Raw genomic sequence first — 20,762 nt, forward strand, 5'->3', positions numbered from 1 at the left:
CAGGGACCCCTTCCACTAGAGCAGCTTGCTCCAAGCCCCTGTGTCCAACCTGGCCTTGAGCACTGCCAGGGATGGGGCAGCCACAGCTTCTCTGGGCACCCTGTGCCAGCGCCTCAGCACCCTCACAGGGAAGAGCTTCTGCCTAAGAGCTCAGCTCAGTCTCCCCTCTGGCAGGTTAAAGCCATTCCCCTTGGCCTGTCCCTACATCCCTTATCCAAAGCCCTTCTCCGGGTTTCCTCCAGCCCGGCCGTACCCGCCAGCCTCAGGCGGGCTCTCCCCTGCCTTCCTTCCGGGATCGGGCGCGGCCCCCGGAAGCCGCTGCCCGTTCTTCCGCCGCGGAGCGGAGGGGAGGGGAGGGCAGGGGAGGACGCGCCGGGCCGCGCTGAGGGCAGCGCCGCCGCCGAGAGGAGCGGAGCGGAGCGGAGCCGCGGGTCTCGCCCCGCCCGGGGCAACCGGTGAGCAGCGGCTCTGACCCCGCTGAGGCGCTGCCGGGCCCCGTCGGGGGCTGCCCCGGGGACCGCTGGGCCCGGCGGCGGGAGGGGGGTCCTGAGCGGAGGGAGTGGTGGCGGTTGGGGCAGCGCGGTCGGTGTCTCCGTTACCCCGCTGCCTGTGATATAAGTGCCGGCCATGCCGTGTCGGGGCCGGCTTCGAGGCCGGGGGACTGGGGGGTGTCGTTACCGGCCCCGCCGTCGCCTCCCCCCCTGGGGCTGTAAACGGGCTGAGCGCACCGGGACGCGGAGAACCGTGCTCAGCCCGCGGCCTCTGCGTGCAGCTCCTCACGTTAGGTTGTTTTTACATGTATTTATCTTAATGCCATGGGTGTGTTTCGATAGTTAATCAGGGTGAAGGTGTCACTAAAACTTTGCAGGTCGGGCCCCTCTGTTTCCCTACCAAGTTCCTTGTGGAACTCTTTGCTTATAAGCATTCTTGCTGCATGTCTGTCTGCTGTAAGGCTGGGGATCAAAGTCCTTGAAGCCCAAACCAGATGGAGTTTGGAGTGTGTTTAAGATGCTGAGCAGCGCGTTTTGGATGTTTCTGTGGGTATTTGTCAGCGTGTGAGCACCCTGTGCCTGTTCAGGTTGTTCTCTTGCATCAGGGAGTGGTTGTATATTCAGAGAGGGTGTGTGAGGTGTTGAAAGAGAAATGACACACCTGGAGTAACAACGTCTGAGGAGGTGGTTTAACTCCGGCTTAAATCCTGCTGGTGTGGGCAGGGGCACTGATGCTTGTGTGAGGGGTTGTGGGGTTAACTGAAGGGGTTGTTACAGGCAAAATTGAACTCATTTTGGGGATCTGAGTGGGGCTCTGATGTAGCCCAGTACTGGGAGTTGGTGGCACTGCCTGGGTTTGGAGAAAGGGTGGAAAAAGGGCGGTTGTGATTTAAGTCCAGTATCGACTTTCCATACTTCTCTTGTTTGGTCGTGAAGGTATTCTTTGAAGTGGTGCTTTGTATTGACAGTTCTTCATGGGATGAGTATGGAGCAGCTCTTGGCTTTCCAGTTGAGACTCCTTTGAGACAGCTCAGCTCAGAAGGACGTAGCATTTTCCAGGAACAGAAGTTTACTCGGGAATTGTTGGCCTTCTGGACATGGTTGCACAAGTGTTTTGCAGCAGGGAAGATTAGGAAGAGAACTGACTCAATGGAATGCTTTGCTGACAAAACCCTAAAACAGCACACAATAGAAGGGAAGAAAGGGATATAAATCAGGTTACAGTTGTTCTTAAGATGACTTTATGCAACAAAGTGATTATAAGCTTGATGATAGTCCATGATTCTGATATTTAATCTTGGCTTGCAGTGTTATCTAATCTAGAACAGTCTCAGCTCCCTCCTGATGTTTGCTATGTAATGCCTGATTATGGGTGTTCTTTCTTTCTCTCTGATATTGGACCACTTGTGAACTGAAATGGCACCTAAAATTGTGCTTGTGGAGTGCTTTAAAGTACTGTCAGTAACAAGTCAGGTACAAAGTGTATAAGATGTTCTGCAGTTTTTCTCCAAGGTTTTAACCTGTAGTTTGAATCCAGTGAGTGTGGTTGATGTCTTGGAAAAAGCACAGAGGGTGTAGAAGGTCCATCACTGCTGTATCTGAGGAGGTTTGACAAGTTTTAGCTAATCCCCTTCATATTCTTACTTGTTTTCCCAGTCAAACCGCACAAAGCAGTTTTCAGCTGTTTCTTGTGATTTCATTTCGAAGCACAATCATGAGTCACATGTAGGTGGTGGGACACAGCCTGTTCATTCATGTTACTCCTGGCTGAGTGGCCAGTGCCACGGGCTGGAGTTAAGGTTTCAATGTGGACAAACAATACTGTAGCTTAAGGTCTGTACTGACATTTGAGGGGAAAACACATCTTCAAGTTGAAGTTGTGAGCTCTGTGGGTAGAGTGGGGAAGCCTTGTGGCCATTTGGTTTCAAGAGGTTTGAAGTGGTGGCTGCAATTTCCCCTGCCAAATTACAGCTTCAAACTGTGGTTATTTTCAGGTGGCTGATGAGACCCTGTGTCTGTCATTACAGCTAATGACTTCTGTCCTCAGGATCATTAATTAGCAACGTGCACTGTTTATACCAGGAAACAAGCACTGCAGCTGAAATGTCTTGATTGCAAGAAAGGTGCACGTTGAAACTGAAGACTCACACTCTGCAAAGACAGCAGCCATGTTCCTTCCCTAATTCCTAAGGTGTCTAATGACATGCTGCTCCACCCATTCCTTTAGAGGAAGTTAGCTCATTAGTTAATTATCCTTCTGCTAATTACATGCTGCAGTGTTCAGGGTTGCACATGAATCATGCACGTTTTGACACTTAAGTGGCTCTGAAGAATGTTGTGGCATTTATTTATTCTTTGGAATAAATACGTGCTATTTTAAGGATGTTTTCCCATTGGCAAAATACAGAGTTTTAACCAAATCTCATCCTTCCACCCCTCAGTTTTGATGCACTTTCTAACCCACCTTGTAAATCTGTGTTCAGTAACTGAAGTTGCATATGCTTTTAGGTGGGACTTGCTGCTCTCCTGATCTGCTGTCAAGTGTGATGTTCTATTCAGGCACCAGTAAAATGTAAACCAGAAATGTGTGTTTGGAGACTTCCTCATTTTTTCTTCTCTTCCTGCCTGGGGATGGCCACTAAGGACCAGACAGTTGCAGAGACATTGTCAACACTCTTTGGAGCACTGTGATACTGTTTAATGAGAAGAATGAATGCAAGTTCTTCATTAAGTGCTATGAAGACTTAAACTTGAAAAGCCAAATCACATTCGCTTCAGTTGCTCATAGTTGTGCCAAGAGGTTTTTGAGAAGTCTTGATTTCAGGGAGTAGAGTAAGATAAAGAGATGAGAGAAAACAAACAAAACCCAAACGGAAAGCAGGCAGAGGGATGCAGATGTGAGGAGACATGGGTTTGTGTTCTGAAGTGTAGAAGGCTGAAGTAGGCTTTCTAAAAGTCAGAGGCAGTTTCATACCTTTGTGGCAGCCTGCCTGTTCAGTTAAGTGAAGCCTTTTCCTATTTTGGGCTAAGTTTAAGGGCCTTTGTTACCAAAATTGAAAGTAATTCATAGAACAGTCTTATACCACTTTCATTTCCAGTGTTAGCACACAGAGTTGGCTAGAAACTGGTTTTCATAGCTTGTAGTAATTTTAAACTGACTTGCAATGACCTCTTACTAAAGGCATCTGTGGACTCATTAAATGAGACCCCTTTCTACTCAGCTTTGCTATCTCAGCTTTCTCAACCAGCTCTTCTGCTAGAGGTGACCCTAATCCAGGACTGATAAATAGTTTATGAAGAAGTCAGTATCTCGTTGTGGCTGTGATGCAATCTGCATTGACAAGAAGGGTATCTGCTTACTCAGTCCCTGGGAAGTAAAGTAGGTAGGTACTAGAAAGGAACAAGAAATACAAGCTGCTGATAAATCTATACTCCTATCCCTCCTTTCACACACAGTGGTTTTCCTGAAGCCAAAGCTGTGTCTGCAGTCTTTGGAAACCCTAATGTGTTATGAAAATGATCTTGGGTTTATTGCTGGAAAGACTGTGTTACGTAAGTGGAATCCCTTTCATGTGTGTGTTAAATCAGCCCTTAGTGACAGATCCTCTTTGATGAAGGGAGCCCCTTTTCCGTACCACATTAAAGCTAAGAATGCACTTGCTCTTTGCTGGGACTATGATATCTGCTTTAATAAGTTTACTGTGATTTTTATAGGTCTTTTGTAATCTGGTCTGTGTAAAAAGTAGAAGATAGTCTTTTGCTGTTGTTGAGATCTTTGAGTCACAATGTCCTCAAGCAGTAATTGCTGCTACTTCAGTCCATAATGTCAGAACCATTATAGGGTTCTGACAAAAATGGCCTATGGATTTATGAACTTACAATTGGAGGAGGCGGCACCTTTTGGAAATGTAGAGCTAGTTTTGTGCTTTACGTAAGTGGCCTGCAGATCAAGCTGTCACGTGTGGTCATCGGGTGTTGACGACCTTTTGAGCTCTCTTCTTATGCCATAGTTTTAATTGTGAAATAGCACTGCTTGGGAAAGTTTTCTCTTTAGTGCCTTGGGAATGTCATGGGAGATCATTAGATAAAGTGGTAGCAAAATAGTTGCACTCCATCGGTGCGGTCTGGTTCGTTCTGTGCTACTGTTGAACTTCACTGTCTTTTTATATGAGCACTCAAGATGTCAGAGGTCGAGTGTCCTTTAGGTGGGATGTGAGCAAGGTGTTGCTGCCTGAGCTTTGGTGACTGTTGTAGGTTGTGTTCTGGTCTCTGTAGCTGTTTCCCAGCATTGTACAGGGAATTGAGATTGTAGATTGTAATCTGCAAATACTGCCTGAAGACTAAATGCTTTGATGGAATCCCTTTGTAGGTTTAGATATATCCTCATTGCTTCCCATGAAAAACTTGGTCTCCCAAGACCTGAAACTAGAAAATCTTTGGAAACTAGGATGTAGGTTTTATTAACTGCATTCAGTGAATGCTGCTGCCCTTCAGGTCAATGGAAAATACTTCTTAAGAAAACCCTTTCCACTTTGCTCCACTCCAGGCTGACCTTAACCCTTTTGTTGTTCTTTGGTACTACTTGCAACAAAATGTGTGTTTTCTGTGTCTTAACTCTTTCTGTGTTTCCTTTAGTGAATCTTCAGAGTTGGATTGAAGTGTATGAAATATGATCACAGGGAAAGTGATGTGGTTGGAAAAGTTGGGATTTCTGGTTTTGGTACTTCTGTGACTGCGGTAACAGTCTGTGACTGCGGTAACTAAACCCCTGTCCTGTTTGCATGTGTGCTTTCAGCTGCAGCGTTGACAGAATCACAGAGGAACTGTTGGAGAGACAGCTTTAAAAATTTAGAAGAAAGAGAAAAGTTGCAGCAAAACGTGTTTAGGAATGGCAGATCATTAAATTACAGCTATTTCATTGCAGAAAGTCAACTTAAGATGGATTTTCATCTTCAGTTTATTAAAATGTATTGAGTTGTTCTGTTAAATGTGGATGCTGCCCTGCAAAAATTGGCTGTGACATTTTTAGTGTAATGCTTGCCTGTGTTTAAGGAAACCAGAGAGCCTCTGCTCCAAGTGAAGCATGTGATTCCTTCATATTGATTCAGGGTGACCTCTTTTGTCCCTGGATCAGAAACTGATGCAATCAAAAACGCTTGAAGGGGAGGAAACAGAACAACTTGCTTTGCTTTGTGGCTTGGCTTTGTGACTATTTACAAATCTCTCCTGAAAGAATGCAAGAAAGAGAACAATCTTGCTGTTAAGAGACCTGCTTTGCTCACTGCAGGGAGTGCTGCTGAACTTTGACACTGAACAGAGCCTTAGTTTTAGTTTTAATGTACATAAAGAACTAACAGGGTGAGACTTGTAACTTACCCTATTGAGTGAATGATAGGAACAGGGGTATCTCCTTGGGTTATAGAAATGGGTGTAATATTTCTTTGAAGCTTATTATGGAAAATATTTTTGCCCATTGTGTATTTATAGCTCCCTGCAGTTTGCAATTAAAACATCCAGGCTGATCAGCTTTACATTAATGGCAGTAGTGGAAATTCTGTGTGTGGTTTCTACTAGTACAGGCTCCTCCAATAGAAATCTCTAACCAAAATGCTGCTGCAGCTTCTAGTTTTGGGAAGTGGTGTTTAAGCTGAATCAGCAGCAACTGGAGAGTTTCAAGCTTTTGCTTCCCCATTCTTTGCAGAGTTGGTGATAAAGGGGGTGTGTGATGCTCTGAAAATGGGCTATATTTCCAGACAGCGCCAACGTGCTATTTCCGTCCCAGGCTGTGCCGTGGACAAACATTTGCTGTTTGATTTCTGGTCTGGTAGCTGGATTGTTGGTCGGCAGATTTGTGTATCATTGCAGTCAACATAAAGACCTTACTTGTGGAATCATAAAATGAAGGTAGCACAGAAACCAGAATGTTTTGGTGAAGGCAGTGTCCTGATTTCCCTCTGTTTGTCCATGTGGGAATGAAGTAAAGCTCTCAAATACTTAAGGTTGTAGATGGTTGGTTGGTTCTCATTTTGCTTTGCAGAAGTGTATTAATGGCTGTTTAACTGTCAGGCATTTCTGTGGGAAAGAGAAGCGTATTCAGCTGCTCTCTGTCTATAGAAATGGGATGTGTCATTATAAATGATGCCATAAAGAAACTGATTCCATCACTATACTTATCCCTACAATGAAACTATTTTTAGACACTCGTTTCTTTCAAAGACAGAAAAGCTGTTCTTGGAAGGAGCCTTAACACTTACATAGATAAGGTGGAATACTTAGTTTGTTCCCCCCTCATAAAGATCATGCCCCAGGGATGGGGCAGCCACTGCTTCTCCGTGCACTCTGTGCCAGAGCCTCACCACCCTCACAGGGAAGAGCTTCTTCCTTATATCTAATCTAAATCTCCCTCCAGCATTTAAAATTGGAACTAGTTGAAATGCCCTTGGGAGCAAGCTGGTATGTGGGTTGGTTTCTGTCAGGCAAGGAAAGAAAAGGGAGCGTTGGATTGTTGGAAGACAGGCTCTGCATAGTGGTGGTGTAGGCATGAGAATAAATCAGTCAGTATATATAAATTCTGTAGAGCTGTACTATGTGCAGGTGCCCAGCTTAACTCTGAAGTAACTTGAGAGCTAAAGGAAACGGAGATCAGCCTCATCCATCCTGATGTGCCCTGCTGGATTAGCTATGATGTTCCACTGTGCTGTGAAGACACGTTCTTCGAGGCCAAGGATCTGTGACATAGTCTCTGCAAAGAATCACTTTGCAGAGGCAATCTCAGCTTGAAGACAAACCTGTTTGGGTTTTTTCTCTTACTCAGTTTGCTTCCCTTGTTGGTGATTAACTTTCCGTGTTTCTTTTCCTCCGTTGCTTTGTGCCTGTTGGAACAACGTGCTTGTGAGATCAGAGCCTTCTCCCATGTGTGGAAGTAGCTGGCTGTGACTGGTGCTGCTTTCTAGGCCGGCTGTCTGGGACTGTTTGCAGGTCAACGCTGTGCAAACACAGTAATGCTGCAGTTGGCTTTGGGGCTGTGTGGTTGTATAACTGCACCCTTCCTCTGCTGGCCTTTATTTTATTGTTATGGCACTATTAAATAATGAAAACAGATTACTTCTTTCTAAAAGGCAAGCCTTCAAAAGAAATGATTTCTAGCAGGCTGCTGTTATGTTTCTGTCTTTAACCTTTCTCCCTTTAAACAGGAAGAAAATGAGCCTGAAATCTGAACGCAGAGGGATTCATGTTGATCAGTCGGAGCTACTGTGCAAGAAAGGATGTGGTTACTATGGCAATCCTGCTTGGCAGGGATTTTGCTCCAAGTGCTGGAGAGAGGAATACCATAAGGCCAGGCAGAAACAGATTCAAGAGGACTGGGAGCTGGCAGAGCGGTAAAGAGCCCTCTTTATTCCTTCATCTCCTACAGCAGCGTGACTTCACCAAATACCATTCCCATCTCCTGTTTTCTAGCTCTCTCTCAGTTTCATCACAAGTTCTCAAATTTGACCTTTCCATCAGGAATGAAAATGTTCCTTTTGATGCAAAGATGAATATTTATGACGTTCTAATTTAAGAGGTTTCAAAAGAAAGTCTGTGAAGTAACAAATGGAAACACCCCCCCAAGCTCTCAACAAATGCTTTGACCTGATTTGCATACTGAAGTCTGTAATTCTGACTAGGGTGAAAGTGATAATTTTGATTAAAATACCTCTGCCTCTGGAGACCGAAGTTATTGTCTTGAATAGAGCCAGCACAATGGTTTTCCATTGCAGCTGCTGAGTAAAAACTGGTTCTAGTCTTGTCTGTTGTGTCTTTTAAGCTGAAGGGTTAAGCCCAAAAGAATCAAAACTTTGGCTTTAATAATTTAGGTAAGGTTTCTAAGCACTTATTTTCTGTAGAGCAGTCTAGTTTTCCTTGCTTGACCCTGAAAATAAGTGTTGAAGGAAACCTGTACCTGAGTGAGAAAATAAGAGCAGCTACAACTGCTTTTTGTTGGGTAGAAAGCAAAGGATTTATCCACTGTCTGAGAAACTGCAGAGCATCCTCTTTGTACTACAGCTGAAACATCCAGGTGTGAGTTGCATGACACCCGCTCTGCATTAACTGTTTCAGGGTTATGTGAATTCTTGAGATGGAGGAGCATCTGGCTGAGTTGATTGGTAGTTGACTTGAGGCTTGTTCATATTGACACAGTTCTCTGCATACACTTACCTTAATGTATTAATGCTGTATGTCAGAACTCTAGAGATAAATGCCCAAGAGACTTACCTGCCCTTGAGTTTGGAACCTTCAATGAACTTGAGTTACCAAGTGATGTGTTAACCAAGGTCACTGGGGGAAGAAAACAAGGGAAGGAAAAAAAGGCATTAAGTGCAGTGTTCACATCAGCCTTCCTGAAGAAGATGACATCTGTGAAAGCTTTCTGAACTTCAGCTGGGTCCAGGCTGATGGTTGTAATTTGGAAGCCCAAGGTTTGCTGGTATCTAACTCCTTTAGACACTTTTACCTTAAGCCTTGAAGGAATTTGGTTTGTTTTAAACTGGAGCTGGAGCAGATAAACTTCTAAGAAAGGTAGAAAGAAGTGCTTGAAACCTTTTCTAGCCTTATCAGAAGGTGCCAGGAAAGCTGTTGAGTACAGTACAGATGACATTTATTGCTTTCTCTGCCATAAATTTGGCTTTAACAGTAAATAAAAACTTAAGTTTTATCAGAGCAGATACTTACACTGTCAATCTTAACACCTACATACAATAAAGTGGGATATTTAGGGAATTCTTTAATACATAACTGTTCAGTAGGGAGATACTAAAGGAACAGATAAGCTCAGGTTGTTTGTTGTAGCAAACAGACTTGTCAGCATGGATAAGAGACAATTCCCTACTCAAGGGATTACAAATGCAAGACCATTTATGGTCCATCCTGAGCTGGATGGATGTAAGTTTAAAGAAAAATGGCTTAACCTGGTAGGATCTTGAAGGGGGATCTAGCTTAACTTATTTTAATCCTCCTGTATAGGAAGAAAAGTAGGATTGGTATGTGTTCCCTCCCCTACTTTCTACATGTAGATTAAAAGATGGGCTTGGTCTTTGCAGAGCACCCATCAGTGTTACAGTGTTTTGCCTCATTCATTCAAGAAGCATAGGTATTTCCAAGGCTTTGAAAACCAATTATGACAACAGTGGTTTATTCCTCAGAATATTTCTGAGATTGTGACAGGGTATTTCACTTGTTCAGCTGTGAGCCACAGTTTTATCTTAATAAGGTGGTAGAGTAAGAGGTTGTGAAACTTGGAACATGATGCAGGGAGGAAGGCAACTGAATCAATTATTGGAAGTCCTCCCACAGTTTCCCCTCACCTCTACCTGTGTAGATTTGAGGGCTGTAACATGAGGGGAAGGTGACCATGATTGTACTTCCGTCTCCTCCCTTTTGACTTTACTACTTAGTCCTCCCTAGCTGTTATAAGCTTTTCCTTGCTTTCACCATTGCAACATGGAAAGAGTGGATGTAGTGAAGTGAACGGAGATGTGGTAGGAAGCAAGAAATGAAGATGGGCATAGAGGAGAATTAGCATGTCAAATGAGTAATTCATTGCACAGCTTATTTGTGGTGGTTTAAGACCTACACTTTCTAATTGCAGGCTTCAACGTGAGGAGGAAGAAGCGTATGCCAGTAGCCAGAGCACCCAAGGGGCACAGTCACTGACCTTCTCCAAGTTTGAAGAAAAGAAAACCAATGAGAAAACACGCAAAGTCACTACTGTGAAGAAGTTCTTCACTGCTTCTTCCAGAACAGGGGCTAAGAAGGGTAACTTCCTCCTTTGTTTTTAATGGTTCTGAACAGCATGTTAAGTTAAAAAGTGGTTTTGATGGATGTATTGTTCTAAAAGGCAGGGTAGTGCACTGTGACTTGACTTCAAGAAATTGGAGGGTGATTACTGTGTGTGAAGTCTTCCTGAAAACACATTAAAACGTGAGCTTTTGGGTGATGCCAAACAATGTTTTGAGTACAGCAGTGCACTTCTAAACCTGTAGCCATGTTTGTGTTAGTTATACAGGAGTTCTTCCACTGAAGTGTAGCGCAAACGTATTCCTGGTGGTGGTACACCACTGCACTGAGTGGAAGTATCTCATTCATATGATGCATGTTCCTGCCAGATTCATGAGTCAACCATAGTTGGATACTGTGGTGTAGGACTTGAAGGGGAGCTAACTCTTCCTAAAGAAAGCAGGAGAAAAGGGCCTGGCTGTCAGTCACCTCAAACAGACTGGTATGTCCAAGTGTGATAGAAATGCTTATATATCAGATGCTGCTGCTGTAATGATCACTCCAACAGCTTTAATAGGAAAAAGGGAATGTGTAAGCAGGGTGCCTTTAAATGAGAATGAATCTGAAAGGAAACTTGTGCTTATGTGTATGTGGGTTGTGAATATCGAGTCTGTGGTTGCCTCAATGTTTATAGCATGTGTTATAAGAATGATTAATGGCGCTGAAGTCTTTGCATAGCAGTAGCTTACATGGGCAAAAGCTGGAAAATACTGTGGAATAGGCATTCCGGAAGAAAAAGCCACATTAATGTATCTTAGCCTTATAGATGATGCATTTCCTTAATGAGAAATACTGTGTGCCTGAATTTCATCTTAGACTTTGTCTTGGTGCATGGGCAGCAACTGGCTAAATGACACATTCAGCTATGTATTAAAAGCTTCTTTTTTTAAGTTCATTCATTCTCACTTTCCGTGTTTTCTTTTTGTTTTTACCCCTTTCACCATCTCTCCCGACATGCTCCTGCTCTTGGTGGCTCGCTTGGCTTTTGCATTTATTTCAGTGGCTGAAGAGAAAGGCGTTAAGCAAGGACAGCCTGGGAGGGAGCGAAATGCTGATAACATTCTCAGGGATTTGAAGGAGATTTTTACTCCCTCCTGGGAACTGGCTTCCCCTTCTGAAGGTAATGCAGTACAGCTTGAGCAAGCTGTCTGCCTGATTTTAGTCAGCTTTACTTCTTAGTTGGGCTTTGCAAAATACAAACTAGGGTTGTGCCAGTTATAACTCATGCTGTTGGAGATGGAGGTGACAAAAAAAGGCAATTCCAGCATCTTGAGGGGAACTTGAATCACTAAACCAATTCTTTGCTCTTTGGTGGGGAAAGTGTAGAAATAAAGCTGGAGTTTCTGAGCTCTGCCTCAGTGTGTCATCTGAAGGGTTATGCAGTAGCTGCATCTTGTGCTGCTTCATATTTGTATCAAAAAATAATCCCAGGTTGCCATTATGAATCAGATTATAAATTGGAACTACTTCAGTTTAATAATCCACACTTCCAGAACTTTTGCACTCTCAAAACATCTCCAGATGTTTGTTATATTAGTGAAGAAGACAGTTTCCTATCAAGAGAGGACATATTGGTTTCATTTAAGCCAAAAGGACACCAAAACCCCTGATGCAAACAGCTTTAGGATCTTGTCCTGTGTTATATGTTTGCAATTCTGATGTGTTCTGCTGACTAAAGAGATTTGAAGGTGTACCAGTCTTTGTAAATTATATGAAGAGGAGGAATGGGTGTGTGTTACAGAGCTGAAGACAAACACTGTTTATATTCTTTGCTCGGACACAGATCCATGACCATGGCACAACCATAGTGACTCACTGGAGTGCTGATTTTCTGCTGTGACAAGTCGCTTCTATGTAGAATGCCTTGAGAAAGAGCTTCATATTAATAGCCTTTATTCTCTGTAAAGGTGATCCTTTCTTAACTCTTCCCATCCTTTCTTTCATTTTGGCCTATCTCTTCTACTAGGTTCTCTTTAACTTGTTCAAATGGAATTTCTTTGATCAGCTTCTTTTTAGTTAGACATATCTCTTCCAGAGTACATCACGAAGATGTACAGCAACATTTTGTTGCTGAAAGTCCATTTGTTCCTGCAATCCTTAGGAATCAGTGCACATTGTACAGAGTCATTTTCCTTAAATCAGGATTTCAACACTGAGGTTAATGAAGCTGCATCACTTCTGAGTGACAACATGTAGTTCTTGGTGTGACTCATTAAACACACTTCATTTTAACATTCATTTTTTTAATGCATGCATTAGCAGTCATCTGCCTCAGTTGACTGCATCATTTGAGTAACTAAAAATAATCCATTTTAAATCTATGACTGAAAGTGTCATACCCCTTAAGGTCCAATAGTGGAACTCTATTTGATAATACAGTGAACTCGGTGTTGAAGTGAGTAATAAGACTTCAACTTCCAAAGGAAGTCAGTAATTGTGGAAAAAAATAGCTTGGAATTCTATTCTTTCAAAAGAGGATCTGCTTTCTTTGGGTGTTATTTCAAAACTATGCTTTCTGCTTATTGGTTGCATGATGTTAAATGTGGCAAATTTAGTTCAACATACAGGAATAGTTGCCATTCAGCTTGAATACTATACATGCATTCCATCTTGAATCTTAGAGATAAAGAAGTTAGGAGGAAATCCCTGCTGGAAAAGCATTCTTGTGTAACTAGGAAGGAGGTTGATTTGCACTCTCTATCTTGATTGCTACAGCTGGAATTTAAATGTCAAACCTTTTCCATTCTTATCACTTAAATACCTTAAATGTTCTACTGGTACCTGACCAAAGGATTATCCAGAGAAGGTTACTCTGCAAGGTCCTAATGAGTCTTGTGATGTGGTCAGATGATCAGTGGTTGTTGGTCACTGGGTTGTACAGCTTTGAACTTACTATAGTGCTGGATCTCTTGAAAATCAACTAACAACAAACCAAAGAACCACCAGTAAGTTACCTCAAATCCAGATGAAACACACCAATTTAAATATACTAATCCCATTCATTGCCTTTGATTTTGTTTCCTTCTATTTCGCTCTGCATGTATGCTTATGGAAACAGATGGGTTTTGTTGTGCATGTTTGTGTTTTCAGATTGAAAGATATGTCTGTATCGTGTTGACCATGAATATTTTCATGTTTTCTGTCTCTCTGCTGCTTGCTTTTCATCATGTTCATGTACATCATCTCTATTCACTCCTTCATTTTGAACAGTGTTGGCTGGCAAGCTGAAAGGTGGGTGAACTAAACTCGGGTAGTGAAGGTATTGGATCAGTACAATTAACTTGCAGCACATGCTTTGGAAAGTCAGATGTGTTTGCATGGAAAAACCCCGTGGTTGCAGCTGTATGAGCTTGCATCCAGCGCTGTGTGCAGTCTGGTGTTCCTGCCTCCTCCTTGAGCGTGAAGGACATTCTTCCTCCAGCAGCCACAGTGCTGCTGCCCTTGCTGAAACACAAGTGACCAGGTTCTCATTTGCACTGTGGGTGTGACTGTGTGGCATTTGCTGCCTAGCAAAGAAGGGCTGCTGTGTTTGCACCAACCTCATCCTCCCATTCCTTGTCTTCTGCTGCTGCTTGTGATGGGAAGCCAGCCTGGGGAGCTGATCAGGAGGGAAATTAAGCCCATAAGCAGCACTGATTTCTCTGAGTAGGACTGCCCCCTGGGCTAGTTCATGAGCCAGTTGAGAACTTGTGTTGGTCCCAGCAAAGCAGGAATGTGAAGGTGAGGGAGAATAGGGAAGGGACCCCTCCGTTATCTTAAACTGCTACAGAATCCCATTTGGAAACCTTGCTCTTACATAGTTATCTAACCTGGGAATGAAAAATGTAAGAAACCCAAAAGCAAACCCATGTTATGGTAATCTGCTAATATAAAAATGCCATTAAGTGTAAATGGGTTTGTGGATATAAATGTTTTGCTGCTGTGGGTTACTCAGTTTCCTGGTGTTCTGTTTAATAATATCCAGCATTTCACTGCTAAAGCTTGAGAAATAAATGCTCATTCATGTGCGCAGTTGAAAAAACAACCTGTAGTTTTAAGACACGTTAAGCACGTCCTGCATTCATCCATCAGTGTAAAAAACCTAATCTGATGTGCCCCAATTTTCCCAGCAGAGATCCAAGAAGCCAAGGCTCCCAGCCCTTCTATAAACAGGCAGGCCAGCATCGAGACAGATCGGGTATCCAAGGAATTCATAGAATTCCTCAAGACGTACCATAAGCCTGGACAAGATATCTATAAGCAATGTAAACTCTTTTTGGACACGATGAATCATAAAAGGGTAAGTTTTGCATGCCTCTGACATAAATAAATGGGGAAATTAGGGAGAAATGGAGAAAATGCTGCTCTTCTCCCAGCAGTTTGGGTTTGATATATACAGGAGTGTCATATGTCTGATGTGCATAGTTAAATGAAGAACAGTGGCAGTCTTAACTTCTGAATGCCTTGCTTTTGGTATGCAAACAGATCTCCAACCCCAGTGTCTCGGGTTTATAAGAGCTTTCCTTTACATCCCAGAGAAATTAAATCTGAGTAAATCCCACATAAATCAGATTGTGGAACAACAGTTTTCTAGACAAATGACTTGTGGAAATTAGAATATAGTACCTCGTGAGTTTTTAGGTATCTTAAGTCTTAAAAAGTTATAAAGAAAGTATCAACCCACACATCTCCTTTCCTTTGGGGAAGGGGAATTGACTGCGCTTTTTTAATATGGAATACAGGTTACATCTTCATTCTCCATTAAAACTTTAATGTTCCTTAAATGTTAATGTGTCACTAGTGCCACCTGTGGTTGAAATGAGTCAGTGTTCAGCACACCTGTATTTTTTCCCTTTCTACCTTTCCTATTTAGTGTGTAGTTAACACAAGTTATATCCTCAAACTGGACTGAAATTACAGGGAGTTGGGGTGCAATCTGACATGCCCTCCACTTTGAAAACAGCTTGAGGTCTGTTTGGAACTGATTGGTTATAAACACTGAAAGTCCTTTCATTTCCTAGTTCCTCGATGGCTTGTGCTAGACAAAAAGGAGTCTTTCTTAAAATGTACAGTTTGCTCCTACACACAAATCAGGCCTAAAATGCAGCACTGCCATCAGAGCTGAGACTGCATCCAGGGTAACTGTCTAGTTTTTGGCCTTAGAGAATTCAGGATCTGAGTTCTCTCTAAGTTCTGTTTTGGTTTTAGGTATGGTTTTATACTGACATTAATAGTACAAAGAGACCTGATGGGTAAAGTCAGTTTTAACCCTTCAATCTGTTATGTTCCTCAGTAGCTCAGTTAGCTAACGCTCAAAAGACAGCGTTGTTTCACAAGTAACACTGAATATTTTTCATGGTCATTAGGAGCCTTTATTGGATAGATATTATTTCAGATTATGATTTATGCTCTTGGGTTTTTGGTGGACTTATGGTGTCTCTTTGAAAAGTTAGAGACAAAATAGGGAGAAAGCATTCGGCTTCACAGTCTGCATTGGTTTGTGACCATTACTCAGGGATGTGTGTGGGGAAAGTGGCATTCCACCTGTGCAATTTTATGGCTAATATACGTCTGTTCAGCAAATGTCTTTCACATGCCAAGGAGTCAGTGCATCTTGGTTCTCACATTTTGGATATAATTTAGCCAACAGAAGCACCTCTGGTGATGTATTTGCATTCTCAGACTGTTACTGCAGCTGGACACTTCCCTTAATCAAACCACAGAGGAACTGCTGTCATTTCTTCCATGCATGCACACTTAATCAGCTTTCTATTACAGGACTTAAGTATTGAGGAGCAATCTGAATGTGCTCAGGACTTCTATCAAAATGTAGCAGAGAAATTACAGACACGTTGGAAAGGTACCGTGTTCTTCTGCCTTGTATCTTACTGCTCAGCAAGTAATGATTTGAGGGTAAAGCCTCAAGTAAAAACAAAGCATTCCTAACCAGCTGTCAGAAGTGCTGTTAACCGATTCTGGTACCATAGTTAGGACTATTCCCAGCAGCACGAGTTCTGTGAAGTTTTACAGTCTAAGTAATTTGTTAATACAAATTAAAATGGGTTCAGTTGTTTTCATTTCTTGTTTTAAATTCAATACTGTTTGTTTAAAACTAAAGTTGAGTGTGGAGCTTTAACCCAATGAACAGGCTGTGAGCCTCGCATTACACTGTAATGCACAAGAAGTCAGTGAGACAGGAGCTTTTATGTGCCCAGTGTGTAAGTGGCACGGTTTAAATATATCCAGGGATACATTTAAAGGAGTAAAAATACTCCATTTTTTAATATCCATTCTATTAACTCAGGTTGGCACAAGTCAGCAGTACTGATTTGGTGATAATAGGACCAAACTGTATTAAATCATCAAAGAGCCACAAAATACTTGATTTACAGTATCGGGGGTGGGATTTGTACCTTTCAGTGAGCCCTGAAAAAGTGGAGAAAGCAATGGATCAGATTGAAAAATACATTATGACTCGACAGTATAAATATGTCTTTTGCCCTGAGACAACAGATGATGAGAAGAAAGATCTTGCTGTCCAAAAGAGAATCAGGTAAGGTTAAAAGGAAAACTATTTGGGTAATCCTCAGCCCTGTAAATGAGCTCTGAATGGAGCATGTTACAGACCTGCTGTGCACACAAAAATGCCGAGCTTCTTAAGCAGAGGGTTAAATTCACTTGATTTAAGAAGCAGAAGGAATTAATAGAGTGAATAATGAAAGTTGTTACATTAGGGAAACAAATTGGTTTGGTTTTTATAAAATTATAGCAAAAAGAAAATATTTCTTCTGGAAATAAATTACTTCAGTGGAATAAAGTAGCTTATGACTGGACTGGTGCCTCATTTACACAAAGCACTCCTTGTGTGCCTTGAATTCAAGCAGCAGCTGGTTTCCAACACCTGAATGTCACTGGCACAGAACAATTTAATGGGTTTTTTTTTCCTTGTCACAGGGCTTTGCACTGGGTAACTCCACAAATGCTCTGTGTTCCTGTCAATGAAGAAATCCCAGAAGTCTCTGATATGGTTGTAAAAGCAATTACAGGTTTGTGACCAATGAAGTTTACATTTCCAGCTTTCATTTTCATCTCTTTTGCTCATGGAGGTTACTTTCTGCTGTTATGAGAAGGGGGTCCAGGCTTTTAGATTTGCATTAGTCCTTATGGTATCAGACTAGTACGTATCTGTGGAGCAGGGGTAAGTGTTCTTGTCCAGAAGAATCTATTTGAAATACTTGGACTGAACCAAGAGAAGGTTGAATAAACAGCTCTTTTATGGATCTGCAAGCACCACAGATAAAGCTGCTGCAGTATTAGTATTGTCCAGTAAGTGTCCTACTCATTCAGGTGTCTGATTAATACAGTTGTAGTGAGTGGAGAACCTTTTTATCTTGCAGATATCATTGAAATGGATTCAAAGCGTGTCCCTCGTGATAAACTCGCATGTATCACCAAGTGCAGCAAGCATATATTTAATGCAATAAAAATCACAAAAAATGAACCAGCTTCTGCTGATGACTTTCTTCCAACACTTATATACATCGTTCTGAAGGGAAACCCACCCCGTCTGCAGTCTAACATCCAGTATATCACCCGCTTCTGTAATCCAAGCAGGTTAATGACAGGAGAAGATGGTTACTATTTTACCAATCTGGTAAGTGTGGAGGTTTTACACAAGATTGTCCTTTATTTGGATGGAGAGATTTCAATAAAAGCAAACACAACATAACATAGAAGGGAAAGTAAAACTAATCTTCCAGTAGTGGTTGATGTTACTTAAAGTTCAGCAGCTCTTTTGCTTTCTATCTCCTCCCTCTTCTTTCTCTGTTTTCCAAACCAGACAGTGCTTTGCTTTCTCTATAATGTTAAACCCTTCATTTGAACAGTCTGATGCTAAGGCAGGTTCTTTAAAGCTTCTGCAGCAGACATTTATTGGTGTGCGCTTGTTTAATTGAGAAGGAATTATGACTATGAACATGGCTTCTCTGTATTTCATTGTGAAACAATTCTTGAGGGAAAATAGATGAATGAAATACTTGGAATGTTAAAAATTCCTTTGAGGAGAGCATCTGTAAGGTAAGATGGGCATTTGACATTCCTTCCTTCAGAAGGTGAATAAAGAGCTTATTAGATCCCTGCTGATGAGATCATTAAATACCAATATAGTGCTGTTGTCTAGCTGCCATGTACCTTCTGTTCTCTCACCTCCCAAATAGAGAGACCTTAGAGGTTTGTGATGTACAGCAGGATAAAAAATGAAGGTGTACATTTCAGTCTGTACCTTGCAGTGATGCTCACTCTCTGTTTTGTTTGTAGTGCTGTGCTGTGGCCTTCATTGAAAAACTGGATGCTCAGTCTTTAAACCTAAGCCAGGAAGACTTTGATCGGTTTATGACTGGTCAGACATCCCCAAAGAAGCAAGAATCCGACAGTTTCTCACCTGATGTGTGCCTGGGTGTTAAGCAGATGTATAAAAACTTAGACCTCCTGTCTCAGTTGAATGAGAGGCAGGAAAGAATTGTCAATGAAGCCAAGAAGCTTGAGAAAGACCTAATAGATTGGACTGAAGGAATTACAAAGGAAGTCCAAAATATTGTTGAGAAATACCCATTAGAAATAAAGCCAAAAAGTCAAGCCTTAGCAGCTATTGACTCTGAAAATGTGGAGAATGACAAGCTGCCCCCACCACTGCAGCCTCAGGTGTATGCAGGGTAATTATCAGTGTTACCCTTGAAAAGCAGCATTATTCTCACCTAGTGTTATCTGCTACTTGGGGAGGGAAGTAAATTTAAGGCTAAAAAATCAGATGAGCTTAAATCAGTACATTTTTAAAGGTGCATTTTGTTTTGGTTAAGTGTAATGAATTGTATTTATTTTAGGTGGATTTCTATTAGGCTTTTGTGGGTTTTTGAACTGAATTTCAATTTTCTACACAAACTGGTGTAATTTTTAAGCAACACTAGTCCATTGACTTCTTTCCTGAGAGCTTCCTTCTGGGCATGCACTTACTTGGTTTTAATGGTTAGTTTAACTTGAATTCAAGTTCCAGCAGAACCTTGAATGGCACCCATGTGAGCCTGAATTTCTCCTGTAGCTGTAAAGATGAAATATATATTGTAAAATATGTAAAATTGTAAATAGATTTCAAATCTTAACGTCTCAGCTGTGCATGACATCTTGTGTTTGAGTGAAAATGATGCCCAAAGTATTCATTTTAACACCTTTTGGTTAAATCCCATTGCAGTATAAAGGCAAGTACACTGTTAATGATTCAATAAGGTAGATGGTATTGATTGAATTAGAGGAAATTGTTGTAATGATCTGAAAAGTTCACACTAATCTCAATCTGCTCTGTAAAAAAAAAAAAAGTGCTATTTAAAAGATGGTATTTCTCCATGTGAACGTTCTCTCTGCTTTGTCAGTACAACTGATAGCCTTCAGTGGTGCACAGAGTGCTGGTATTACTGCTTCTGAAGAGGATGCTGAGCCAGGCTTCAGAAATAGGAAGAAATATTTGTATTGAAAATACAAATTCAGGAGGAGGAGGAGGAGATAGCACAAGAGTTGCACCAGAAGTGGCTTTCTTTCCTGGCATTGCCCAGTAACTTCCATCAATGGGTTAGGTCTTGATTGCTGTTTTGGCAATCCCGGTAGGTAAATAAGTCCATATGATTAGAGGTTGCTTTTTAGAAGCAGCATGAGCAGAAAAGCGCACTTTAATTTCAGGAAGCATCAGTCTTATGATCTTTAATGGGCCTCCTTAGCAAAGGGACTTCCCTTGCTAAAGCCCTGAGCAGCAAGGTAAATAGGGCTTTATGCCCCCATAAGGTTAGATGGGTGTATTTCAAGTTAAGACTCACACTCCACAGAGTAACCCCTTGCAATATAACTTTTTAATGCCAGTGAAACATTTATATATCATTTGAAGTATCTTCCAGTTCAGCCAGTCTGCCGTGACTTGTTGGTGTACCTGAGATACCCTACGTAAAGCAACATAGCTTGAGCCACGATGTTAAATTCTTACCATCGAGGAGGGAAGTACCTACCTCTTTCTTATGTTCTACTGCTTTACAAACCCTGCCATTGAAAACTTGCGCTGCAATAATTTCAGACCACAACTGTGATTTGTCCCTTCTATTTAGCCTTATGAACTATGCATTCCTTGTGTTCCAGAGACAACCAGTTACCCAAAACTCCACTGCTGAGGGGAAGCAATGAGTTAATCGGATGATCATAAGAAGTTTTATGACTTAACATATCCATGTGTCACTTCACTTAAATTGCTTAAGATCTGACCATGTTTGCAGTAAATAAAACTGTAAAGTCTTTATTTTCTTTATAAACAGTAGGTGCTAATTCTTATATCCAGGTACACCGGTTTTCCCAAGGAGGGAGGGGGGAGGAAGAAACCACCAATGAGCTATTGTGTAAATTGCCATGTTTAAATAAAAGTGTGTACGTTATTCCCTTGTTAAT

General features: G+C 41.8%; 1 protein-coding gene across 4 annotated transcripts; it reads left to right on the top strand.

Moving 5' to 3' along the window:
- The first annotated feature begins 322 nt into the window (after positions 1-322).
- Positions 323-20,761, top strand: RABGEF1 (RAB guanine nucleotide exchange factor 1). Of its 4 annotated transcripts, XM_062615745.1 has the most exons (10): positions 323-455; positions 7,685-7,870; positions 10,120-10,286; positions 11,308-11,427; positions 14,417-14,586; positions 16,065-16,146; positions 16,707-16,839; positions 17,241-17,332; positions 17,684-17,940; positions 18,603-20,761. In XM_062615745.1, exons 2-10 carry the CDS (start codon positions 7,692-7,694, stop codon positions 18,999-19,001), a joined length of 1,599 nt encoding a protein of 532 aa, XP_062471729.1. In that variant the 5' UTR covers positions 323-455; positions 7,685-7,691; the 3' UTR covers positions 19,002-20,761. The 4 variants fall into 4 exon arrangements, with proteins under 4 accessions (XP_062471729.1, XP_062471725.1, XP_062471726.1 ...); XM_062615741.1 differs by lacking the exon at positions 323-455 and having other exon boundaries at positions 14,420-14,586; XM_062615742.1 differs by lacking the exons at positions 323-455; positions 11,308-11,427.
- The last annotated feature ends 1 nt before the right edge of the window (position 20,762 follows it).

The sequence above is a fragment of the Pezoporus occidentalis genome, unplaced genomic scaffold, assembly GCF_034315485.1.
Source record: "Pezoporus occidentalis ecotype Australia unplaced genomic scaffold, CSIRO_AGI_Poc_V1 ctg183, whole genome shotgun sequence".
Classification (NCBI taxonomy): domain Eukaryota; kingdom Metazoa; phylum Chordata; class Aves; order Psittaciformes; family Psittacidae; genus Pezoporus; species Pezoporus occidentalis.